The sequence below is a fragment of the Mastomys coucha genome, unplaced genomic scaffold (genome assembly GCF_008632895.1).
Source record: "Mastomys coucha isolate ucsf_1 unplaced genomic scaffold, UCSF_Mcou_1 pScaffold16, whole genome shotgun sequence".
NCBI lineage: Eukaryota > Metazoa > Chordata > Mammalia > Rodentia > Muridae > Mastomys > Mastomys coucha.
In genome coordinates this window covers 93,101,824-93,128,897 of record NW_022196898.1, presented here as the reverse complement: position 1 = coordinate 93,128,897, position 27,074 = coordinate 93,101,824, and the positions used below count along the sequence as shown (strand labels likewise).

The following is a 27,074-nucleotide window of genomic DNA, read 5'->3' as shown; positions in this document are numbered from 1 at the left end:
AACTCACTACAATGAAGCAGTGTTTGAGATGCAGAGCAAATTGGTCCTAGAGGCTCTGGGAGTCTACGAACGTGACAAACATCTGAGCTGTGTTTAGAAGGATGGATCTAGGAGTTAAACAAAAAATAGTCATCACTGTTGTTGTTATTACTAGTAGATCATCATCATTATCATTGATAGGATGCTCACCTAGCTCAGGCTAGTCTCAAACTGGCTATGCATTGGGGGTGACGCTCTTGAATCCCTGGTCTCCTCATGCCCCTCATCTCACAACTGCCGGAAGTACTGGTGTGAGTCACTCTGTTTGACATTAAAAATATTATTTTGAAATCAAGAAAGAAGAGTGTGTGGGAGATATGACCCAGTGGGAGGATGCCTGCCTACATGGGCACAGGGTCAGACCCTGTGTTCAGTTCCTAGCACAATGGAAGGAAGGGGAGAGGAAAGGGCTGGAGAGGACAGGAGGAGGCAGAGAAGAGAGGAGAAGGAGAAGATGCAGAGAAAGGAGATGGGGAAGGAGAGGTAGATGGGTGATTTGTGCAGTGTTAGCCCTGGACTGGGTATTTAGGAACCTGGACATCTATGGATCTGCATGCCAGATCATCTGCATCAAATTAGAAAAGAGGGTTAAGATACACAGAAGAATAAAGAGGTCCATCTGTGCTCCCCACAGCGTGTGTGATGAGAAGATGACGTTACAGTTCAGAGCCAGATGAAATCTACCCCAGAGCTAAATGCCATCTGCCACTCCTATCATTTTTAGAACGTAACCTCAAAGTAATACAAGCCAGTAAAGACATCTGGAACCCCCCTACACTCGTTTCCCGGTACATCTCCGAGCGGCTGGTTAGATGTTGAGACACTCGCTGAGCTGTCCTGCCTCCATGATTGCTCGTTATCATGACTCAGTGCGTGCTTTCAGGAGAAGGGAGAGTGAAGCATCAGCCTGGCTCAGGGAGCGAAGCCCATCTTTGGTATGACGTTCTGGGAACAGGATGACCAAGGTAGGACGGGAACACCTTCCACAGCTCAGCACCTCAGATCCTTCCTTCCTGTCCCCTCCTTCTCTGTGTTCAGCCCAGCTCCTTCCATCGCCAACTCCTCCAATCCTCCCCACCAACCTGAACGGCTAGCTAGCTCACACCTTACGGCTCTGAGCAGATACTGTCAGGGCTTCTTTTAGCTGGTCCCTCCCCTTTGTCCCTCTGCCTTCCCTTGGTCCCTTTCCTCCTTAGTGTCCATTCTCCCCACAGCGGTAGCTCTTAGATAATGACCTTTCACTCCGGGCCAGGCCACCTTTTCACAGGAGGGAGAGGAAGGACATCATCGTTGAGTTTCAAGAAAACCAGCGACGCTGCGGTCTCCTCAGCCGGGGCTCTCTGTCTTACACAACTCTTGGGTGTTTGGATTAGCACAGCAGGAGGAGGCCAGAAATACATGAGACACTGTCTGACTATTTATATACAAAACCATGTCTGTGTACAGACTGGCCACTCTAAGAAAACCAATTTGACCTTTGAACCCTGAAACTAATCTGAAAGAATTCAGGTTGGGGAACTGTCCTAAACCTGGTGTACTTACAGGCTGCCCAGCCACTGATGGTTTGATTTGGTTGCTCGGCTCAACAAAGTGAGCTAGGCCCATGAGACTCCGGTTGGCCACAAGTTATTATCAGCGTCATAGATAAATGGGCAGACAGACAGGCCATAGAGATCCCCAGAGAGAGGAGTGCAGGGAGGTCAGACGCCATCCATGGTCCAAAGCAGACCATAGAGATCCCCAGAGAGAGGAGGGCAGGGAGGCCAGACGCCTCCATGGGTCCGAAGGATTTCGTGGTTTCAACTTGAGTGCAACTGTAACTGTTGTTCCATTTCTTCAGTGGGGAAGGACAGTTCTCTGTTTCCATCCTAATGAAAAAAAAAAAAATCTGACTAGAATATAAAATCTCTAACCCGAGAATATGACTGCTAGTCTGAGCCTGGAGGCCAATCCCTTCCACTCTAAGACTTGCCAAAGATTCAAATTGAGTTACCAGGAATCCAGTTACCAAGAATTACAGGTTTAGTCAGTGTGAATTATGCAAAGTGTTACAGTGGCCTTTGCTCTCTGAGTTTCCTCATGCACAGGCCCACCCTCAAAGCAAAGGTTGGAATGATTGCTGCTTGGCAAATCCACTTTCTCTTTTCACAACCAGGAGCCAGAGGAGGTGGCTGTGCTCCTGCCTCCATGTCTACTTCCATCGCCCTGAGGAGGCAGTGGAGATCTCATACCATGTTTGTATTCAGCAGTAAACATCCATCCACCAGTTACAGTTGGAAGCTGCAACCTCATTACCTGCTCTTGTTAGAGCAGGCTGGCCCATTATTCCAGGTTGCTATCCCAGCACATCAGTCGGAACCTGTGCTTTAAGTCTCTCAATCAACCATGCTCTCAGAATCAGAGCAGCAGGGATTCCTGCTAAGAGTGAGGGGTTCTGAGGCCAAGTTTTATGTTAGATGTCTGTGAAGTGTTCCGGTCCTCCCTACACTGCCGACCTGTGTTTGCAGGACCACTTCTACTGACTGCATTCTGTCCAAAACATCAGAAGAGAAATCTCACAGGAGCCACTGGCGTCCAAAGGAATGTCCAGCCCAGAGCTGCCCCACACTCCCACCATGGCCTAGGCAGCTGTGACCCAGCTGATATTTCTGCTGGAGGGCCTGCGTCAATCCCTTTGTTCCATTCTTCCCTATATGGAATTGCAACAATGTGAACAATTTTTCTTTTTTTAAAAAAAATGTAGAACACAGGAAATCCACAATAACAGTTCTGACAAGTAGGATGCTCATATTTTAATCTGCTTAATCAAACACGGTAAAATTGCGTTTCCATCAGCAAATGCCACTTTGCTAAATCGCATCGAAGTCATTTTAATGAGAGATCCAAGTTCCTTGATTAAACTTGATCAGGATGGTAACATTTCACTGATAGCTACCACAAGAGCTGAGAGAGAGAAGGAAAACCAGGGTGTGTGCTTCAGACTCTAATCTTCCTGGTTAAAGCTAATGCAAAACCTATGCTGGCTGGGTCTGAGCCAGTCCGTAGTCTGGTTCACAAGTTCAAGGCCAGTGCCAGGCCTGGCTGCAACTCTGGGCAAAGGAGGAAGAGTCACAGTAGAGGCTGGCATCAGAAGCTCTCACACAGGACACACACTGGCAGGTACACCTAGCATATGGTAGGCTGCCGTTCAGCTCTGTGTGTTCACCTGCAGATACACGAGGAGGGCTGGCACAAGTTTTCCACAACTTTATGAGTCAATCCTTGAGTTTTGTATTAGAAATCCAGACAGGAAACCAGCAGAGAGTAGACGTAAATCTAAGCCCAGTTAATCAAACCAGTTGACAGTTTGAGCATATGGAATGAATAACGGTCACTTCAGGGCAGGCCAAACAGCAGAAATGGCCAGGCTGGCCAACTGACCTAGTGGACAACAGACCTCTTATTTCCTCTACTAATATCGAGAAATGACTACTCCCAGAGCTGGAAGAGGGCCAGGCCAGCCGCGAAGGATGGACCGGTGGGCTGATGCACACGGGTGCTCTGCATGAGACACGGTATCGCCACTTCTTTTTGTGGATGAAACGCTTCACTGGGGCAAGGTGGGCTGTGCCAGAGGGGGCTCTACAAATCCAAGAGTTGGACCTAAGGACAAGAGAACTCCATGTTCTGAGGAAACTTCACACTGTGGGGCTTAATCTTTGGGGAGTGTGACAGTATTAGAAACAAGTAGGAGGCCCTACAGGGGTTCAAACAGTGTAGGGATGAGAGCAAATGAGAGCTGGCCAGAGACAAGTACCTATGGGGTTACCATTTGGGGCAGGATTATAGTGTCCTCCAGCAGGGAGCAAAATATTAATAAGCATACAATCAGAATTGTATAAACCAGAGCGGAGGTATATGGGATCCACCATTTTCTTTTGAGCATAGGGAACACTGGCCATAGCAAAGACTAAAGAGAGAAGAGTCAGGAGCCAAGGGCTCACGCAAGCCTTAACAGACATGCAAGCATTTAGTCATGGGGTTAAGGAAGCTGGGACTCAAATCCTGGCACGTAACCCTGCCTCGCTCCTATCACGTACAGGGACAACAAGATCTAAGCCTATGTGCAAGTGTAGTCCCTCAGGCAAGACTCGGGTTCCCAGAAATAAGTCGAGGGGCTGTTTACCCATACTGTGGCTCACTACTGCTTCCACTGTTGGCCTGGGGTCTTTAGCACCAAGTACGTCATGGAGTTAGGGTAACGGATATTTCCCAACAGTGACAATCCGTGTCTCAACTTTCACGTACTTTTCAGAGAATTTCCCCCTGGAATATCTATGGGAAAGCTGAGCAAGGGCTAGTGTGGGGGTGAAGGTGGAGTTAACCCTGAGAGGGCAGCCTCCTTCCTGGAGCAGGGAAGGTTTGTAGCACTCCTGTTCAAACTGGTTTTCACCACCCTCTTCTGTGCTTACAAGTCAGGGTCAAGACGCTCCACCAGCTGTCTAATTATTTGGACTAGATCTCGGTCAGTAAACATTAAGTGTGGCTAGAGGCAACGGCTTTCTCTGTTTCTCTGAGTGTGGAAGGTTTCTGAGCTAGCCACAGGGGTGAGGGGCAGCGAAGGGTAGTCGCTGGTTGGAAGCAGCGTCTTCAGCAGGAGACATCCATATCTCCGTACCCTCACTGACGTTGGTCAGCTGAGTCTTGGGGGCATCAAGCTTATAGCTATAGTATTGATATCAATAATGTCTTAAGAGCTCTAATCTCCCAACAATGGGCTGAGTGTGCATGCCTGCTCTCTGGCAGAGTTACCAAATGCCCTGGTTTTGGAGAAGAAATCCTGGCTCTCCATCACAGCCTTACGATTGCTACGGTTTGGCTCTGGTTTGAATGTAACCTTTAGAGGTCCCTGGTCTGGAAGCTTGGTCCCAGTGTGAGAAGGGACTGGATTGCAACTACTCTCACGAACGGATTAAGACCACTACATGGGGGATTCGCCTGAGTTAGCTACCAAGAAGGTGGTGTCTTGCAGTGAGGGGAAGCTGGTACGTTCCTGACGTCCTGCCTTGGTTTCCCTCACCCTTCCTCCTTTCCTTTCTTAGACTTGGGCCTCTGATTGGCACAGAGCTCATTCCCCACTGGCAGGGTGCCCTCACATGTCTCCTGGCACCGTGACATTTCCACCACCCGCCCGGTGGAATTGTCAGCCACCTCCACCTTCTAAGTCGTGGAGACTCAAGTGTTTTGTTATAATACAACAAGTTGGGTGAGCATGAACAACTAGTAACTAGCTGTTCAATCTTATGTCACTGATTGTTCTCTTGTTCAAGGAGATAATGGGAGCAAATGGAGTGAACTGGGGGCATGAACTGGTGAGATAGAGAGACGGGTGCACAGCACAGCACAGCACAGCACAGCACAGCACACAGAGCACCGTAGCTGCCAGTCACACTCGGAGCGTTCCTAGCTCTGAATACTGCTAACAGGGAACATAACAGGGAACATCACTTACCTTCCAGGTCTCTCCTAACCTGAATGTTTTCCATTTGCCCAATCGTCCCTTAGCCTGGGAGGATTCTACACTCAGAACTACACCCAAAGAGTGTGGGGCCATCTCAGGCAGCCCTGCACTGGCTCTCAGCTTCTGGAGAGAACCATGGGGCTGAAGGTCCTTCTTCGAATGTCCTGGGGCAGCAGGATACTGAGTTTAATGTTCGAAGCCAGCCGCGCTCTAAGACCACAGCCACAGTCTCTACAGACGGCCTTGATGTTCACGTCTCCATTCAGACCTCCCTAGTTTATAGGCCGGAATTCCGAACCCCACAGTGGTCAGTGTTAGCCCTCAGAAACATGGCGTTTAATAAGAGGTTGGGGTTGGTAAGATGGCTCAGTGGGTAAAAGGTTTCCCACTCAAGCAAGAGGGCCAGAGTTTGGTCTCCAGCGTCCACAGAAAAAGATAAGCATGGCGGCAAATGCCTGGAATGCCAGCTATAACAGCACCCTCACTTGATTAACAAATGAAAAGAATCACTTCTAAGTACTGGGATCAACTCTATGGTGTTGTGTGAGGGAATCTCGCCATGTGAGCGTGCCTGGCCACTGGAAGAGCCCATGGCCGTCTGCGGAGAGCTCACTCTTCTGTCTCTCACATGTTGACACAGAGGTAAGTGATTTGATCTTCTTTCTTGGTCATGAAGGCCCTTCTACCCTGACACCAAGCTTACACCTATTCACCTGCTCTTTGACCTGTGCTAAAATCTCATTGTTGAAACCAGTGGAGACTGACAACAAAGACTACAGTGATAATGTTTGAGTTTTGTTGGGGGTCTATATAAATACACTTCAAACCTCTTTACAAATCACAGGGAGGGATACATTTTACTGTGGATCTACAGCACACAAGGGAACATACATGTGTCCATGTATAAATGAAACAAAGCTGACCCCTAATCATCCCTGGCTGGCTATATTGTGATCAGCAGGAACACTCTGCCATATCTCACAATACTCAAACTCATTTGCTAACAGACAAAAATACTGGCATGACCTACTCAAGGGACTCTATACTCCCCTTATGAAATGATGCTTAGCATTTGAACATAACCACCCAGACCCATAGGACCAATCCAGTGTTCTGGGAAGTTCTGCGAGGGGTAAGGGAGCCTTTGGGAGCCCTCGGGAGCCCTCGGGAGCCCTCAGGAGCACTCGGGGCTGCACATGCAATCTCCTTTATGGATGGCTTCAGAAAAGGACACAGCAAGGATAGCGTCTACATGGAAATGTTAGGAGGAACTTGTGAAAAAGCAGCTCATTTTATCAAAATCTCTCCTGGCTTTAGCACTGTATTTTTTTTTTTAATGGAACTCAAGAAATCCTCTTAGCAGTTTCTTTCTCCCTTTCTTCCCTTCCTTCCTTCTTTCTTTCTTTCCTCTTCCTTTCTTTCTCTTTTTATTTGGATATTTTCTTTATTTACATTTCAACTGTTTTCCCTTTTCCAGGTCTCCCCTCCAGAACTCTCTATCCCATCCTTCCTCCCCCTGCCTCTATGAGGGTGCTCCCCTACCCATCCACCCACTCTCATTTTAACATCCCCCTCAGCATTTTCTTTTTCTTTTTTTTAAAAAGATTTATTTATTTTATGTATGTATGAGTACACTCAGCTGTCTTCAAACACATCAGAAGAGTGTATTGGATCCCATTACAGATGGTTGCGAGCCACCATGCGGTTGCTGGGATTTGAACTCAGGACCTCTGGAAGAGCAGCCAGTGCTCTTAACCGCTGAGCCATCTTTTCAGCCCTCTCAGCATTTTCTATGGCCCACATTGCCGCTAAACCTCATTCACAAGGCAGGGGCTGTGAGAAACTTATTTTATTCCAACCTTACTCTATGTTAAACCATGCGTGTGTGCGTGTGTGTGTGTGTGTGTGTGTGTGTGTGTGTGTGTGTGTGTGTGTGGGTGTGTGTGCCTGTGTGCAGTCATTATAGCTGTGGGTTTGCAGGCATTAAGCTGACCCCAGACTGGACAGGGTGTGTTCTGAATTCTAACTGAGCCCTCAGCTGCAGCAGGCCAATGACTGGTATCTTGTATGTTTCCCCACATTTACTGTCAAGAAAATGCACTAAATGAAATCCTCATCACTCCTCTCTCTCAGTGGGAAACTTGTGTGGCATCCTGAGTAGAGACGATGGCAACACTCAGGGTTTATGCCAACACCCACGGCTCTGTGAATAGTGGAAACTCATGCATGGATCTGGCAACAGGAGCACCCACTTTATTTTAGCCCCAGGTCCCACAGCTCCAAGGCCCTTTCCTGACAAACACATAATGTCTTCAGTCATCACCACAGAGTTTGGTCCATTAGTAACCTTAGCAAAGTCTCCAAGAGACTCTTTGAGGGGACAGCATTGTATGTGTGAGGACAGACAACAACACTCTCGGAAATGGGTCACCAATGGAAGCCAGGCGCTCCAGCTTCCTGTCCCCAACAGAGCTCATCTCTAAATATTCATATATACTAACCTGTACTTCAGTCCTAATGTCTTGCCTTTAACAATACCACTATCAGCAAATGTTGAAACTGGCTATTTAGGGGGAAAAAACTCTGAACTTTCTATGGCTATTTGTACAGAAAGGCTAGAGTTCTATCTATCTAGTATTCAACGAATCTAAAGGAAAAAAATTGTGAAATGAGTGATATTTCAAAGTCACCTCTAGGCCTCTGGAAAGTGTTCTCGGAATGACATGAAAATTATAATTATGCTGTAGCAATTCTGTGTTTGGACATATATGCTGCCGTTTTCTGAAATGAAAAATACACTCTGGATATCCATCCCCATTCTAAGATAATACTGGATTCTGGAGCATGCTGGAAGGAGGGCTGCCTCCTGGTGGGTGTGACGTCTGCATGAGGATCGAGGTGGACCGTTGCTGCTGAATCCACTCTAAAACAATGTGCAAGAATGTCAGCTCAGACGGAAGTCAGCGTTCACCCAGCAGAGCCAGTGTAACCTTCCTTTAAATGTCTTTAAATGCCACCCAAGAAGACAGATAATCCACTTCTAGTTAAGGATGGGATTGGCACCTTCTACTTCCTCATGTTCTCCAGTGACATTTACTAAGCCACCATGGAAATGAGAGATTCACCACTGGTGGACAGACAGGGTTCAAACAGTCAGGAAGGTATCACTATAAAGCGTCAACCCAAGTGTGTGGCAATCTGGTGTGGTCAAGGGGAATCCTCTGAGATGTTGGTTGAATTCCTGGAATCGGCCTGGCTCACGGGCACGGCCCTCTTTGATTTCTGCCAAACACCCGAGGGGGGCGATCTACTGGAAAGGAGATCCAGTAGATTCTCCTATCATGTTTTCACCATGAACCAGAATAAGAAATAGATTTCATTTACTAAGTTAGTATGCACACCAAAACAAATGATCCAAGTTTCATGAAATAACTTCTTTTCCATGGTGCAATAAGATGCTGACTTAAAAAATTAATCCTATTACTGCAAAAATGAAGACTTAGTCAAGCCCCATGAAGCCGATCTCATGAGCTACTAGTGAGTGCACAAGTGCTGTCTGAGAAGAGGGGCACACAGTGCAGAGGGCCTGTCTCCAAAGCTCCCAGCCTTGTTAAGCTGGTTGTCTATTTGGAAAGACTGGGAGACAGAGGCGGAAAGCTGTAGACAGGTTTAACGTGGGAGTGACAGAGAGATACAAAGATTCAGTGAAGTCTTGTACTCAGGATCCTCTATCTCCCAACATACTTTCAGAGAAAGGGGGCGGGAACACGCCAGGGCCTCCGAGAGACGATTCTGAAGGACAGCATGAAGGGAATTAGAAAAAGACAAAACTGAATTGGTGAGACGTGCTTGCCACCAAGCTTGACAACCTGTATTCTGTCCTCAGAATCCACATGGTGAGAAAGCAAGAACTGACACCCAAAGTTCTCCTCTGCCTGCCACGGGTGCCCCATACACAAACAACGAAAAGGACTCTTGACCTTGAGTGTCTTAAAAGATACAACATCAAGAGCAAGGTTAGTGTGGGTACTTTAGAACGAAGTCTTAGGTTGGAATTTCTCACATAAATCTCTCGAACTAGAAAATGGGATTAAAACCCACAGCCAAATTGAAATCATATTATTTCTTTCTCCTGAATCAAAAAATTAAGGGGAGAAAATGGAAGTGTTTGCCTTTTATTATTATTTTATAGCTATACCATGAAATTTGCTAATTTCAGCTTTTTAAAAAAATCATCTCAGGCTAATGATTTCCAGGTTTAGCACCAGCATCTCCCCCACCTCCTTCCACCTCATTCTCTAGTCACAGCTACGCAGCTGCTGTGGATTGAAGACCGTAAGGCCAACATGGTGGACAGGTGGGTTCTGACAGCAAGGAAGCCAAGGAGCCAGCCAGCCAAGCTGGGAGGTCACACATGATTTGACACACATGCGGGATCGGAGGTTTTGGTAATTATTACTCTTCTGAAAACACTCTTTCTGTGTGCTAACACAGCTAGCTACAGGTCAGGTAGGGGACAAACATTCCAACAGATACATCCCCACTGTACATCTCTGCATAGAAAGATACTTCATCATGTGTACAGTTTCAAAAGACAAAAGCTAAAGTTTTGGAGACAGCACTAAAAGCCTAGAAACAAGAATGGAATAGCCAGAGAGTTCACACCAATTGCCTGAGCCAGTCAAGAGGCCTGCCACAGAACAAGCACCCAGGAGCTCCTTCCTCCTCTCTGTATGCCCCCCACTCTCTTCTGGCCATTGCTCTCACGGCTACCACTGAACACAATGGGCAAACTTGTGTGAAGAGGACAGTGGGAGCCAATCACAGAGACTAGGGGCTTAGGCTAGCCCACTGAGTTTATACTCAACCTCTTCTATGGGAAAAAACTACCTATCAGATGTGCTGAGTAAATTGAGCCTTTGAAACAAACTTAGCAAATTCAGCTTTATCCCATAATGGTTTATCATTAGCAAGGCACGTGTTTATATTCTAGGTTAATTGACTGAAACAAGCATAATGTCTTGGGCTGAATAGGACTTTTATTTATTCATCCAATCTCATCCCCTTACAGCTATAAGCCATCGTTACTTCTGCATCTGTTTTCCCAATCTCTTTATCCTGTTCTACTTGCACTTCCCGCCCCAATGCAACCTGAGTCTCAAAAGGGAAAGACAGCATCTCCCAGCTAAAAGAAATCATTTCAGAACTCAAAGCCAGCATCTTCACTGGGCGGTGCTGGCACATGCCTTTAATCCCAGCACTTGGGAGGCAGAGGCAGGCAGATTTCTGAGTTCGAGGCCAGCCTGGTCTACAGAGTGAGTTCCAGGACAGCGAGAGCTACACGGAGAACCCCTGTCGCAAAAAAACAAAACAAAACAAAACAAAAGCCAGCATCCTCATGGACAGCAATGCTCTCTCCACCACGCCGCTTGCTGTAGTGTGTAGAGATAACAGATGCACACTCAGTGTGGGCTATGCTATCTTAGTGTGAGGTTCGATGCTGAGTGCTGCGAAGGTGAGATTTGCAAATAAAAATGCATTTTAATACCACATAGAAATGAATGTTTTTCTTACCAGTCATCGGCATGGGTAATGTTGCATACAGCAGGCATGGGCAATCTTGTATACAGTACAGAGTTCACGTTTGCTTGACATATACTAGGACAGAGAGTTATGGGGCAAAGAGGGAGATGACTGAACAGGAACAAATACACTGATAACTTATAGGCCCCAAACCAGATGTATTTCTAGAGTTTAGCAACTGAGGAAATGAAACTCGGGCCTGAGGTGAGCTTCAGTCCATTGCAGAGTGGGTTCAGGCTTCCTGAGGTGTGCTGCTACAGGGTCATAGGAAAGCCAGACCACTACAGAGCGTTCGGATAAGAGAGGGGAAGTATACTTAGAAACAGATCTATGTGCTAGACAGCCAGATCCATCCAACACCAAAATAAGAAATACAGAGATAGATGTGGCAGTGAACTTCAGATCCAGCACCTGAAATCTCAAGAGCACAGAGCTCCCGGTGAGGGTGACCTGTCTCCATCCTGTTCCCAACACAAACAAAATTCTTTTCGTTGGCCTATCCCTCCCGTCTCTCCGTGCTTCATACAACTGAAAAGGCTTTTCTACCTGCCAGGGTTAGTTCTTACATGAAAACTGCTCTTCTGAGAGCCCTGGGATGAGTCAGACACTCGGGGCACACCCAGCACCCACCATTTCTATCACAGAGTCTACCACAGTCCCTCCCTGCCCGGTCAGTGGTCCAGATCCCTAGCTGGACTAAGGGCAGTGATGTTGTCTACAGCATCTCTCCAACGTTAAACCTTGGCCCCGGGCACATGCAAGTGCTTGCTGAATACACTAACGTGACGAAGTCAATGACCCCGCCCCTTTCAGGAGCAAACATGTTTTAACACAGTGATCGCACTCACAATGGCTGCAGTCCATTCTTTAAAAAATTCTGTTTATTAAGAAATACAAGAACAAAATAACCAAAGCAAAAGTATTTTAATGATAGCAAAGGTTACCTATTTGCATAGATTTAGCATAAGCAAAGCACTTCTTCATTGATGTAACAACTCACCCTTATAAGCCCACTGGGCTCAAAGCAGCAGAAAAGCCCCATTTGACTTTCGGTGTAAAGGGCCCACCACAGGGACTTATTGGCAAGTTGAACCTGCACTCTCTGCTCTCCAGTCTTATACTCAGCTGTCGGGTTCCTCTGCTGTTCTTGCTTGGGTGATCTGGGTAGACAGGAGTTCAAAGCCTGGTGATTTATGTCTTTCTGTGGGACAGAACTGCTCCTTCAGCACTCGACTCCAGGAAGACAGGGACGTTATTAAATTATTTGACAATGACAAAGTAAATGAGGAAAGCATTAGGATTTTTTCCTTAAGACTCCTCTCGTCTATTTGGTTAGATAGGGCCTGCTTGTGAAATAAACCGGAGGTCTGATTTAATACCTGACATCATGTTTAAAGAAAGCAATAGGGGCTAATGTCAAAGGTCAACTGAGCATCTACCTTTATGGAACAGTAGGGATTCAGTCCCAGTAAATACATGTTTAAAGACAACCTGGGGTGAACAACGTCCTGGGATATGTAGGATATTATTAATACGCCGCTCTCTCTCATTACACCTTTGGCTATTTTATCCTTGTGATTCCTTCTTGGTCAGGAAGAACGAATGTTTACTGAATACATAGATCTCCATTCAGAAAAACTCAGAAAACCTTCTGTAGGAGTACAGATTTTTTTCATTGGCCCACAAAAATGAAGGCCAGACAATATATATTTTAAATAAGCATCTGTGAGGGTTGGAGAGACGGCTCTGGAGCTAAAGTGGTTGCCCAGGACCTGAGCTTGGATCCCCAGAACTCATACAAATGCTGGGTAGGTATGGAAGCTCCTCTGTAAATTGCAGCCTCAGAGAACAGAGACAGAGGATCCTCTGAGGAAGCTGACAAGAGAGATGAGCCACATGTGACCTCTGGGTCTGACTGAGACCGCACCCCAGTGAACAATGGAAGAATGATTGAAGATGATTCTGAATAAAAGCCTTGAGCCTCTAACTGCTTGGGTCATACATGCATGTGTACCCCACACAGTGTCTCCACACATCTGCAAACATGTATTCCCTTCTTCTTACTTGCTTGCTCGCTCACACGCATGCACATGTGCACAGATACACAAACAAGTGGAAAAATAAAACCTAAATACATCTCTAAATTACAGCAGACTATGGCAGAAGGTAGTTGGAGACAAATGTTTCCTCCCCAAATCTTAATTAGATTTTTCTGTAGTCATGGCTAACCATAATAATAGAGAGATTCCTACTGTGACTATAATAAAACTAATTGGAAATAAATTCGAGCTTAATAAGAATTCAAATACATTCAAAAGTAATGGCCCAGCACCAGCAAGCTGCAAGGGAATCCCTCCCTGCCTTCTCCTCTAAAAGGTCTAGATTCGTGGCAGGAAGCTCGTTTTCAGCTAATGGTCTCTAATGAAAGTCAGTCCTGGCTCTTTGTTTTGTTCCCCTTTTCCAAAGCCTTTGAGGCCAACAGCACAGGGACAGGTTGCATTACTGGACACACCTCCATCTCTGATACACACCAATTTTCTAAAGTTCCTGCCAAGCCCATGTAGAAAGGTTGAAAAGGAAACCTGAAAAGAAGCAGTTGTTCGAAACGACTGGGTTGATGGCTTGCAGGTGAGAGCAGCTCTCCAGTGCAGCCCCTCCCATCAGTGACAGCCAGTGGATTTCTAAATATGGTCAAGGGTGGCGTCCTCACCTGAAGTCACATGGAAGTTTGAGGGCGTGGGTGTGTAAGAAGCAAACATCTACAACAGTTATGAACAAACTCCGCAGGCAACTTAGGAGGTTTCGTGTAAACGGCAGCCGCTTTTATAGACTCTTTTCTTTATGTGTATGAGTGCATGTACTGCCTGCATGTAACTATGAGCACCCAGCACATGCCTGCTGCTGGAGGTCGGAAGATGATGTCTGATCCCAGGAGTCAGTCAGTTGGGAACTGAACCTAGGCCCTCTGCAAGAGCGGCAAGCGCTCTTAATTGTTGAGCTATCCTCTGCAGGGCCAGAGCCAGCACAGGAACAGGTTACATTACTAGACATTACTAACTCTAAACTAAAATGAAAACAAACTGCTCTCCCTTATGAGAGATAGGAGGAAAATGAATGACTTAGTTAAGGTCCCACATACTACTAAAGGGTAAAGTGGAACCCAACCAGCCATGCTCTGCCGGGTCGGCCACCAGGACAACCACTTGAAGCAAGCAACAACCCTTGCGTTTTCAGGAAACTCCATTTCTGGAACTTGTAAGTTGTTTGTGACTTTGGTCACATTACTTAGCCTGTTATCGAATCTAGATTTCCTTGATTTTTAACAAGGCAACAGCCCCAACTTTCTCAGGCTCCTCCATACACTCAAGTATTTGGCTTTGGTTACCTCTACTGTTCAGCACAAGCTTGGTGCTCACATTGCCTTTGGGGTCAACCTAAGAAGTTCAGGGCAAAAACGTACAGGTCCTGATGTCTATACGACCTTATATAAGGGGTTGTCAACCTACACACACATTCTTATAAAATGGTCTATTAATTCTTTGAGAATTTCATACAATGCACTTTTATGATATTTGCCCCAATTCTTCCACTTATCTCCTCCCATATCCATCACCGGCTCCCTAACTCCCAGCTTCACATCTCTTCCATTTGTGATTCAGTAACCCACTCACTCCAGGATGTGTAGTCCACTCGTAGGTGTAGGCCACCCACTGGACTCTGATCAACCTAGCAGGAGCCAGACCCTTCAAGGAAGCCGCCTCTCTCTCCCTCCCCTTGAAGCCATCAACAATGAGGAAGAAGCTGTCAGTGAGGGGTAGGAAACGCTTCCCAGGCCAGCCTAGGATGCTGACCAACTTGGTCCTGTCCGGCAGCCACAGCTGCTCTATGTTCACACATGCAACGTTCTTTCTTCTCAGGGAAGCACTGCTTTGTGCTGCTTCTTCCCAGCATCTGGCTCCTATGGTCTTTCTACCTGTCTTCCGGGATGTCCCTAACCTTAGTGAGGAGGTGTTCTGTGCTGTTCCCTCCTCTCATTTACATCTCCATTTCCTCATTTGGGGTTTATTACCTGAAGCTAAGTCTCTGCCTTCTTCCTAAAGAGGTCCACACAACAGAAAATGATCAAGGAAATGATAAATTAAGCCACTATCAGTCTGCAGGAAGAGATTGGGGTGGTCTTCTCCTAAACAGAATTATCCTACTGGCCTGGGAAAGGATAAATTGGCTCTCAGCAGGGAGGAAAGGCCAGAAGATACATTTCACAATTTAGTTTAAACAAGCTTTGTCAGTTAATCATTATTTAGGTGCTAAGACCCTTCTGAGAAGAAAGTGCAGAAAAACAGTTTAGTAGCTGTTGGAGGAGTGAGGGAAAGGCTGTGACACACACCCCCCTCTGGTACACCCTGAACTTGTGCAATCATTATCTACACAAACAATTTAATCATTAAAATGCCCCTCAATCCTTCCACTACCTTCACTCCTGCGCTGGCCTTTAGATGCTTTGGTCAGAGGACTTGGACATTCGAGAGTTGGCTCTCCCCTTTAACAGTACACTGGATCCATTTGAAACATGATCTGTGTCTCCAAGTTGATTTGTTTCCTAAATATTAAACCTATTAAAACTATCCCAACTTGGGAAGACACAGAGCTGCCAATGAATGTGGTTTGCCGACTTCCATATATACAGCTGTCTTCACTAGATCTGCAGCCTCCTGCACACAGCAAGCATTGGAAACCCACTGAGGAAAGCACTTTGCTTTCTCAGAAAAGCTATCTTAAATTTGAGTTTTAGTTTTTTCTTCTAAGGAAAAAAAAAGTCATTAAATACAGCACAATGCTTTGATTAAGAAATACTTTCTCAAGACTTTTTATTAAAAACAAAGCAATAATAAATGACAAGAAGATTCAGGGAAGAGAGGGCTAAAGTTATAAACCACCCATGCTCACAACGAAATGTTTGCAACTCCACCAACTTGGAATGCTTGCAAAATACCAACTCTATCATTAGAACTGGGTGTGATGGATCATGCCTGGAAAGCCAGCATTCGGGAAGCTGAGATAGGAAAACTGCCACAAGTGGAATATAGCCTGGGTTATAGTGTTCTGCAGGCCAACTGCAACTACAGCCTGAGACCCTATCTCAAAATAAAATCCAAATCCCTCATAAGGGAAGAGAAATAAGGTTGGCTAAATCATGGAAACATTTGTTCTACAAAATAGTTTGTGTGTCTGTCGCACACTAGGCTTTGGAAACAAAAGTGTGAAACAATGTAGAGAAATGCTAGCTCCTAAGACAGTGAAGGGGAGGGGATGATAATGAAACATCAGAAGGGCCAGGGTCGGGTGAGTGGGTGGGGGAGAGGAGTGGAGGGCACTCATGAGGAAAAATGGTTCAAGCCAGGAAAGGTGATGTCTAATCTCACTGACGGTGGGACCAGAGCTTCGGAATCCTCCACACCTGAGTTCTGACCCTGGTTTTATTGGAGCCACCCTGTAACCCTGGGCAATCTATCCACTCTCTCTGACTCGGTTTCATCAATAACGATACTGTTGAATGAGCACTGATGAAATGCACGACACAGACCTGGCAGTTTGTGGCCAAGTGGCAAGCATCCAATAAATGTTAGCTAAAATGGTATTAATGGTGACAGCAGGCCAAGGACAGTTAGGCAGAGGGAAGAGGAGGAGGGGAGAGGGAGGAATGGAGGAGAAGGGGAGAGGGAGGAGGGGGAGGAGGACACGGAGGAGGAGGGAGAAGAGGAGGAGGAGGGAGAGGAGGAGGAAGAGGGAGAGGAGGAGGAGAAGGAGGAGGAGGAGAAGGAGAAGGAGGAGAAGGAGGAGGAGGAGAAGAAGGAGGAGGAGGAAAAGAAGGAGGAGGAATAGGAGTTGTTCCTGATAAATGTGTTCCTGATAAATGAAAACTGTGCATCCAGAAAGGAGGCTCTGTGAATGAAAGAACCGAATCTGAGCCAAGCGTTGGGGGTGCTTTGAGGAAGAGATATATAGGCAAAACTAAACCTGGAAAGGCAAGCAGAGCCCAGCTCAGCAGAGCCCAGCTCAGCAGAGCCCAGCTCAGCAGTGGCCTCTAGGAACCTTGTTCAGGGGAGAATCAAATTTGAGTTGACCTTGGCCTTGGTGTGGAAATGTAAGAGAGAGTAAAGCAACCAGGGACAGGAATATCAACGACGAGATTTTTAAAACAACTGCTGTAGGTTTACACACACACACACACACACACACACATACACACACACACACACCATACTGCATCTAGATCCAAAAAGGACCCTGAAGCTGCCATTTGCTTGTCTGTTTACCATTTTGTTGACTTAGTGATTCACTCATTAGCTCAATAAGCATCTATACCTGAAGCTCCCAAGTTCTTCATCCATCCACCCACCCACCCAGTGAGCATCAATAACTGAAATTACTATCAGCTTGTCTGTTCAGTATTTCATTAAGTATCAACACTTGAAGTTCAATAGTTTTCTTTCATCTCACCCATCCATGTGTCCCTTTATCCATTCATCAGGCATCAACCTTGCGAAGGTAACAAACCCCCCTGTGAGAGATATTAGCCAGCATCACCCTGCATAGCCCTGCTCGCCAGAAGCATCCTACCCAACCACGACTGCCATCTCCTCTCCAGCTAGGAGGTAGGTGCCTTACCCTAGCGACCCAGAGCCTGTGCAGGAGTAAAGGTGCTTTGTAGAGAGGTCATGGCAGTGCCACAGACAGATGAAGATGAAGCCCAGAGCAAGGGGGTGGCTTGCCTTCATCTCGGGAAACAGAAGCTATACCTCCGTAGTAGAATGTTTGCCTACTATGGGTAAGGTCCTGAGTTCAATGCCCTACACAGAGCAGGGAGACACAAGAGTTCTGTGTGACCTTTGGCAAGTACAGGCCACCGAGAGGAGTCAAATTCTGACATTTAAAATATCAAAATCCCACCAGGAGAAAGATCACTGCTAGCTCTTATACTGGAAAATCTGAACTTGGAAAGTTAAGTACACAAATAATATATTTATCTGTTTACATCGAGATGAACCTTCCTGAAGTAAGATGGACCAAATAAGGGTGGTTAGGGTCACGAGAAGAAAGGAAGCCTTGTCAGATGAGTCCCATTTTGTGAGTTTTGATGTCTATTTTACCCTTTTAAGTATCGAAGTACCATATGCTGAGAATGCATCCCAAGCTATCCACCGTGGCTACATTCATATTGTGTTAAGGCAGTGTGGCAGCCATTTGTACTGGCCAATCTGGAAAGGTGACAACGGGAAAGTGGACAGGCTAAGAGAATGATGCCTGCTACTTTTGGAGTGTACTAAGAACTACCTAAATGACAGATAGGTGGACTTTGATTATACTCAGACTCCAGGGTTTCACCAGGCAAGCAGAGCAAGTGTGGAATAGACATAAATCAAAAGCCCAAGGAACTGCTTTCAATATGACATAAAAGAGAGAAAAAAAATCCCTCCAGATAGGAGAGGAACCACCTGCATCTTGTTACACTGCTGGATGCCAAGAGTGAGGGGGAATCTTGAGCCTGGGCTCTTCCCTGGCGCTGAGAAAAATCCCAGGCCAGATGGCATTTTAAAATCTAATCTCGTGTGTCTGTGTCTCTCTCCCACTAACCTACATTATTTTTAAAGCAGTTACAGTCATTTCTACAAGATACGATAATGTGTAGGCACTCTCTCATGCTCCTTGAAGGAAACAAAAAGCAGTCTTAATTGCAGGGAGAAAGAGAGAGAGAGATTAAAACGACAGAACTTGTAAAAAAAAACAAACAAACAAACAAACAAAAAAACTCCCACTTCTAATGAAACACACACACACACACACACACACACACACACACACACACGCCCAGCACCCCACAGCAAGCACAGCTTTCAAACCCGGCCCATTCACACACATTGAAACACAGCTCACTAACAAAACGCTGAGCACATTCGCTTGCCAAGCGCGTTTCTTCAAGACTCACTCGCCACCACTGAAAAGTAACTTGGACTCCTCAGGTCTCTGAGCACAGACTCTGCCTGATGTCACCTGGGCCGCCCTGCCAGGAGCTCCCCAAAGAAACCCCCTGCGGGACTTAGGGGATCCCCCCCTCCCCAGCCTCCACCTGCCCTCCTGGAGGACCCTTCTCGCTCCTCATTGGCAAGGAAACAAGAGCAGCATTGTCCTCAACGCTGTGTAATTTGCAAGATAGAAACGCTGGCACTCTGGGTCCCCAGCCCAGCCACCTGCCCGAGTCCGCGTCACCACACTCCAATCGAGATCGAGATCGACTCGAAGGCTGCCCGACAGCCAGGAGGTGTGAACAATGAAGTTATCTGGCTCGGATTTCCCACCCCCAGCCACGCCGCCCGGAGTCCCGCAGTGGGAAGTTAGGAACTGAGCCCGTAGGGTCGGTTCCACGCGCGTCCCCCCTCCGCCCCCGGCCGCGCCCCTCGCGTCGCCAGCCCGGGGCTGGCCCGTTACCTCCTTCCTGCGGCTGGGCGCCCCGGGGCGGGTGATGAGGGCGGTCTCCTCGCACACCACGGCCACGTCCTCCACGAACACGCAGTCGGGCAGGCTCTCGTCGGCCGGCAGCTGCACCACCTGCAGCCCCAGCTTGCTGCCCAGCACGCCCACGTAGAGCTGGTGCTGGCGCTCGGCGCGGGCGAAATCCACCTCCTCGCCCTGGGAGCGCCTCAGCGCGTGGCGGCACAGGGACTCGGGCGGAGCCCGCACCACGGCGTGGGTGGCCCGGCCGAAGGCGGAGGGGTGGCCGAGGCCGGCCATGGCTCGCGCGGAGAGGCGGCGGCGGGGTTTGGCTCGGTAGCCCGGTCCTCCGGAGAGCAGCGCGCGCCTAGCCTGCGAGCCTGCGAGCCTGCGAGCCTGCGAGCGCCCGGCGGCTCCTCTTGGCAGCCGATGAATGTGCTGCTGCGGGAGCCCGGCTCGCGCCCGGAGCCCTGCCCGCGTCACTGAGCATGCCCAGAGCTCCGGGCGCCGGCCCAGCGCCCGCGCGCCTACTCCTGCGCTCCCCGCATCTGCCGCAGGCCGGCCTGGGTCAGTCCGGATGCGGAGGCCAGGGACTTGCCAGCAATGACACCCCACGCCCCATGGTGTGTGTATCCCACCGCAGGTGCACGCCTCACAGGGTCCCCCAGGAGGACCTGGAAATCAATCGGGCAGTGCTGAACTAGACCTGCTGGAGAGGACTTCATGGTCAGGGGACCCGGTGAAGGGCGATTGTTTTATGGATAAACTTGGCCTCTCTCTTCTTCCTTCATCACCCAGCACGTGGAACCTCGGTTCCCAGCGTGGCGGCCTGTCTTCATCCATATTGCCTCAACTTTCTCCAAACTGACCAACTGCCCCAAGTGAAACTCAGTGTTGCATAAAGAATGCGTTTCTTCCCACCCACGAGAAAGAGTAACCCAAGAGACAGTTACAATAAGTATCTAGAAACTCTCTTTTCTGAAAACAAAAACAAAAACAACAAAAAAAGCAGTGACACTTCAAGCCCACGAGGCAATTCAAAGTGGGAGGAAATCCTCTTCCGTCTTCTGATAACTGCACTAGGCCTGTCACTCCGGAAAGGAGTGTCTATCTAGAAACCAGCACAGCCACATACCTAGCCTATCTCATCCCCATTCAGGGCTGAAGGCGCAGAGATAAGATGAGGGATGGTACTGGGCTTTAACAAGGTCCTACTGCAGGCTTCCCAAGATGCACTTCAAAGTCATTGTTAAAATGAACCTGTGGTCACAACAGAGCTTGGGCGACATTTCACCCCTGATGAGTTAACAGCATCCACTCTAAGAAGGACCAACCACCTCATCCAGTCCCCACAACTACCTAAAACAACGAAGACTGCAATAACAACCCAGCCATATCTCACCAGGACAGCCGGATTGGACAAACCCCTCGCCCCTCCCCCAACTCGTCCTCTAGCTCACTTCTTGTCAGGACTCCAAAGATGGACTTGGGAGTCTCTGAACTCCTTTATGAAGCCACCTTGATTAACTCTTTTTCTGCTGTTCATTCACCAACACTCTTCTTTTGAGGATTGGTGCCTACGGGAGGTGGGGGGTGGGTGGGGGTGGGGGCTCCCAGAGCTTTGCCCTAAAGCTTAGGTAACACAAAGATTGACCCTAGAATATTTTTTCCCAGTGCAATCAGTTCTGAAGAAAATGTGATTCCAATGTGTTTGTTTCCAGAGCCTGCTAGAAGCAAGGAGGCAGCATTCTGTCCCTACAACAGAACTATGCACTCTGGCAGTCACAATTCAGTTCCTTGACCTTGGAAAGGAGAGTGCAATTTCCTTCTAGCCCCGCCCTTCCTGTGGGAACACACCATTTGGAATTCCTGTTACTTCTTGACCTTCCCTCTTTGCCTCTCAAGAATCTGTCCTTTGTTTAAGGGTGATACAAAGCCTCTGCTTTTTCCTCTTTCACATATCAAAGTTTAAATAATCCAGGGGGGTGTGCTCTTCCCAAGGGGACCATCTTCAAAATTCAGGACGCACCTCTGAAATAATGTAAGGCGATAGCCTTCTCCCCCATGGGTTGCAGCACACTACTAGCTTTAAAAGGTCTTTTCAGTAACCAAGTATTACAATTGAACGAGGTGTGGTGGCTTGCACCTGCAAACCCAAGCACTATTGAGGCAGAGGGAGGCTTGAGGGTAGCCTGGTCTACACAATGAGTTCTAGGCTGCTAGTGGATACACAAGAAGCTCTTGCCAGACAGTGGTGGCACACACCTTTAATCCCAGCACTTTAGAGGGAGAGGCAGGCGGATTTCTGAGTTCAAGACCAGCCTAGTCTACGGAGTGAGTTCCGGGACAGCCAGGGCTACACAGAGAAACCCTGTCTTAACCTTGCCCCCAAATAAAAGAAGCTCTTGTCTTGGGTAAGCCACACATACTTATGTGGATACTCATATATACATTTACATAAGCATGACTATGTATTTATACAAACACATATGATTTGAATCTGATCTTAGAAACCCTCTCATTTGTTTGTTTTGTTTTGTTTTGTTTTGTTTTGTTTTGTCTAATGTTTTGAAATCCAGCTGTGGCACCCAGTATACACACCAACATTTTGCTTGTATATTTTAAGCCCTGTTTAACAAGACCAGGTATATTCCATGCTTGAGGATCTATCGCGCTTAAGAAGTTCTTCAGTTTGAACTTCAGTCCCCTTGGTCTTAGTTCTGCCTCCTGATGAAAGGGCTGGCATTTTTTCACAAGCCGGTATTCACATATTTGAAGGCAGTCTTGTTATCTCTGCAGTCTGTCCTGACCTGCACTCTTGAAGCCAGACCCAGCAGAGAGCAGCTTCTGATTCGGTTTCACAGTCCTTTTAACATTCTCATGTTCTTCCTTTGGATGAAAACCAACTTGGCCATATCCCTTCTAAGGCACTCAGACAAGAAATGATTGTTCCTATGCTTAACTGATGGACACGATGGCCATTTAATCCAGAGAAGGTATGCTCTTCTCAAGGGGACCATCTTTAAAATCCAGGCCGCACCTCTGAAATAATGTAAGGTGATAACCTTCTCCCCCATGTTCTGTAACATACGACTAATTTAAAGATCATTTTGATCATTGAATAATATATTTGAACCAGGTGTGGTGGCTTGCACCCGCAATCCAAGTACTAGCACCTGTGACAGGTGCATTGGTGACAGATGCAGCCCTGACAGGTGCACTGGTGACAGGTGCAGACCTGAGAAGTGCAGCCCTGACAGGTGCACTGGTGACAGGTACAGCCCTGACAGGTGCACCTCTCACAGGTGCTAGGCGCTGTCAATCCTGCATTCATTTCCCCAGTGCTCTGGTGCCAAGGTCTATGCTCCAGCCATCTTACTAGAACTCTGATCCTAGCTTTTAGAAAGTCTGGATTTCCAGGAACAAGTTTATCTTTGCCATCCTATAGTGGTTGTCCTAGCCGAGCTGGGGTGTTCCTTTTCTCCCTTACCCCAAGGATGATGTAGTAGTTTGAATTGCCTGGCCCAGGGAGTGGTACTATTTGGGGGTGTGGCCTTGATGGAGGAAGTGTGTCACTGTGGGTGTGGGCTTTAAGATCCTCATCCTAGCTACCTGGAAGTCAGTCTTCTAGCAGTCTTCAGAGAAAAATGTAGAACTCTCAGCTCCTCCTGCACCATGCCTGCCTGGACACTGCCATGTTCCCACCTTGATGATAATGGACTGAACCTCTGAACCTGTAAGCCAGCCCCAATTAAATGGTGTCCTCATAAGAGTTGCCTTGGGCCGGGCGGTGGTGGCGCACGCCTTTAATCCCAGCACTTGGGAGGCAGAGGCAGGCGAATTTCTGAGTTTGAGGCCAGCCTGGTCTACAGAGTGAGTTCCAGGACAGCCAGGGCTATACAGAGAAACCCTGTCTCGAAAAAACCAAAAAAAAAAAAAAAAAAAAAAAAAAAAAAAAAAAAAAAAAAAAGAGTTGCCTTGGTCATGGTGTCTGTTCACAGCAGTAAAACCCTAACTAAGACAGATGACTTGAGTTTATGGTTGATGTAGCATCTTCCAGATTCTAAAATGAGTGTTTCATGAATGACAACTCTGATTAATCATTAGAAGCAAGGTCTCTAAGACCATCTTCTTCTAAATTAGAACATTCCAGGGGTGAGCCTGCCCTACTAGCAGCAGCTTAATACAAAAACCAATAGTTTTTAGATGGAAGAGTCCCACCAGTGTTCCAAAGGTAAAAGTTCACCCATGTGTCTAGCTAACTCAGGTTAAAATGGAAGGCTTTGTTTCTCTCTGGCCCTTTGCTTCTATGAACTTTATTCAACAGCAAAGTTGTGTCTACCTTCAACAGAACATCCCCTAGGCACTGCTCATGTCTGTGCCTCTCTGGAGCCTCAGCATTTTTCTGTCACCCAATGCCCTCAGCCAAATTGTGGACGGGGTCTTGTGTGTCACTCATGGCTTGTGTTAGCCTAGTGTATGGACAGAGCTGCAACACCTATTTATGAGCTCCCTCGTAAATAGGCGTTGGCCGTGTTTTCCAAACTGCAATTGCGGAGCTTGTTTTTCTGTGAATCTAATTTTGTCGTTTATCCTTATTTAATGTCATCTGCTTCATTCCAACATGTCTAAGTTTGACTCTGTCATCTCGTACATTATTTATTGCTTCTAGTCTCTGCCACCTGAAATTTGATAAGTGTGCTGTCTGTCTGCTCTAAGCAGTTGTCAAGAAACATTAGAATATGTCTACTGCTGAAAACAGTAAGAAAAACACCCCAGTCCAGTAAATTGTAGTCTGCATGCCTTCGTGCTTCCGCCATGAAAGGCTGTTCTTGGGAAAACGGACCTTACTGAAGCTAACACATCTATAAGTTCATTTTCCTCATGCATATTTATCAAAAACTCTCGAGGCACAACACCACACCACATACTTCAGAGCAATGCAAATAGCATAAGCTGATCTTTGACCTTGAAGTGCTCAATTCTTACCAGAAAAAAAAAAATCCCAAGATATGCAGAGCTCGAGCTATGATAAGCACACAAGAAGGATCTATGATAAAGCACTGTAGGCAGCTAGAGGAAGAGCTATCACGTGGCTGGCAGGAGTGGAAGAAAGCTGCTCCAAGGCAGGTGCACTGGGCTTAGGCCTTGAATAATCTCTTAGGATGTGAGCTATTGAAAGGGAAGGAGAATTGTAAGGAAAGAACAGGCAAGGTGCTGGGGACATGGTCAAGGCGACAGTAGGCAAATCGCCTCAGTGTCACTGGGTTGGCTCTAGCGGCAGTGACACTGACATGTGAGTCACCCCGTGTGGCAGCTCGAGCTGGCAAAAGCTTGCCTCTTGGTCTCTCAGGCTAACACAGGCGTGCCTTCGTCTGCAGCTCTTTCTCCAAGCAGCATCAAAGATCTGGCTTTTTCTATTGTTCCAATTCACCAGCACACATCCCAGGTCTGTGCTCACCTTCCTCAAGAGGAAGAACATAGGGTAACATGTGTGAAAGGTATGTTGGGCCAGGCCTGGAAGGAATGGATACACAGTCTTCGGGCCACATTCCTCTGGATAACATTCACCCAATAGTTTTTTAATTTATTTTTTTTTAATTTATTCACTTTACATCCCACTTACTGCACTCCCCCAGTCACCCTCCTACAATCCTCCCCCCATTACCCCTCCCCTTTTCCTCTGAGTGAGTGGGGACCCCCCCACCCCCCACGACATCAAGTCTCCTTGAGGCTAGATGCTTCCTCTCCCTCTGAGGCCAGACAAGGCAACCCAGCTAGATGAACATACCCCACATACAAGCAACTGTTTTTAGGGTAGCCCCTGCTCCAGTTGTTCAGGACTCACATGAAGGCCAAGCTGCACATCTGCTACATATGAGCAGGGAGGCCTAGGTCCAGCCCATGTATGTTGTTTGGTTGGTGTTTCAGACTCTGAGAGCCCCAAGGGTCCAGGTTACTTGACTCTGTTGGTCTTCCTGTGGAGTTCCTATCCCCTTTGGGGCCTGCAACCCTTCCTCCTATTCTTCCATAAGAGTCCCCAAGCTCTATTCACTGTTTGGCTGTGGGTCTCTGCCTCTGTCTGAGTCAGCTGCTGGGTGGAGCCTCTCAGAGGACAACATGCTCCTGTCTGTAAGCACAACAGAGTATCATTAATAGTGTCAGGGATTGGTGCTTGCCTATGGGATGGGTCTCAAGTTGGGCCAGTTATTGGTTAGCCATTACCTCGGTTGCTCTTCCCTCCTCTGTGCCTGCATTTCTTGTAGAGAGGGTGGGTTATTGTCTCTATTGCTCCACTAAGGTTTGTGCCTGGCTATAAGAGGTGGCCTTTTCAGGTTCCATACCCCCTGTGTTGTGAGTCACAGCTACAGTCACCCACATTGATTCTTGGGTTCCTCCCTTATCCCAGGTGTCTGTCTCATCTTGGAGATCCCTCCCCGCCTTCTCACCCCCACCAGTTGCAAATTTCCATTCCTTTTCATGGCTATCTAGCCATCTCTTCTGTTGTTCCTCACAGCTGATCCTGAACCACCACCCCCAACCCCCATTCAGCCTGGAAAATGTAGTTTTGTGTGGGTCCAGAAAGAAACAGAAGGCTGGGGGAACTGCTAGCTAACGCCTGTCCCTGAGCACGGTGGAGAGAACAGGAAACAGGCAGACTGTTTTCTCATCAATGAGCAGTGGAGAGACATGTCAGAGAGGGCAAGAGCTAGCTAGGTCCTGGTGCCAGACTGGGTGGGTGAAAGTGAGGCATTGCTTCCCTTCTTGCATGATCTTAGACATGATGGCACTCTGCCTCAGTTCTATTTCATTTATAAAATGGAAACAGAGAACCTACTGTCAGGTTACCTTGAAGTTATTATGAAGAAAAGTCCTTGAAAAGAATTTAAAATAGCACTTGCAGCCCGGCAGATGTTCAGTAAATATTATCTATTAACACTCTGTGTGTGTCCAAGCTTGCACCCAGGTGTTGGCGCACATCTTGGGACCAGAGGTTAGCTCTGGGTATCATTCACTAGGTACCATCTCCTTGTCCTTGGAAGCTGGATTTATCATTTGCATGCTATTGTAGGAAATATTTAGGAAAGAAGAAGAAGAAGAAGAAGAAGAAGAAGAAGAAGAAGAAGAAGAAGAAGAAGAAGAAGAAGAAGAAGAAGAAGAAGGGCACATTCTTATGCTTGTGCTGGCAGCTCTCTGCCCTGGCGGCCTGGCTGGCCATGCACACTGGTGGGCAATGGCAGATCTGTTTTTATCTCGTGGAGGCTCTGACTCAGAGCTCCAAAATCTCTCTACCTGTAGGCAGCAGCTCGGACGATTGAATCCAAGGTGCAGCGGCAGCGATAGAAGATTCCACTTAGGTGTCTCCCAAGCGGGTGTATGCTAACCAATCATGCGCCAAACCTGAGCAGGTGCATGCTACCAAACCCCTCCCAAGCAGGTGTATGCTAATGAGGCGATTGCC

The 27,074-nt window shown here is 47.4% G+C and overlaps 1 protein-coding gene across 1 annotated transcript in view; it reads right to left on the bottom strand.

Annotated features, from left to right (window-relative positions):
• Positions 1-20,096, bottom strand: part of Ddah1 (dimethylarginine dimethylaminohydrolase 1) — a 133,192-nt gene extending 113,096 nt beyond the window's left edge. The window contains exon 1 of the mRNA XM_031375753.1: positions 19,610-20,096. Coding sequence (XP_031231613.1) covers positions 19,610-19,912 — 303 coding nt within the window. The 5' untranslated portion in view covers positions 19,913-20,096. The remainder of the gene's footprint in view (positions 1-19,609) is intronic.
• Between the last annotated feature and the right edge of the window lie 6,978 nt (positions 20,097-27,074).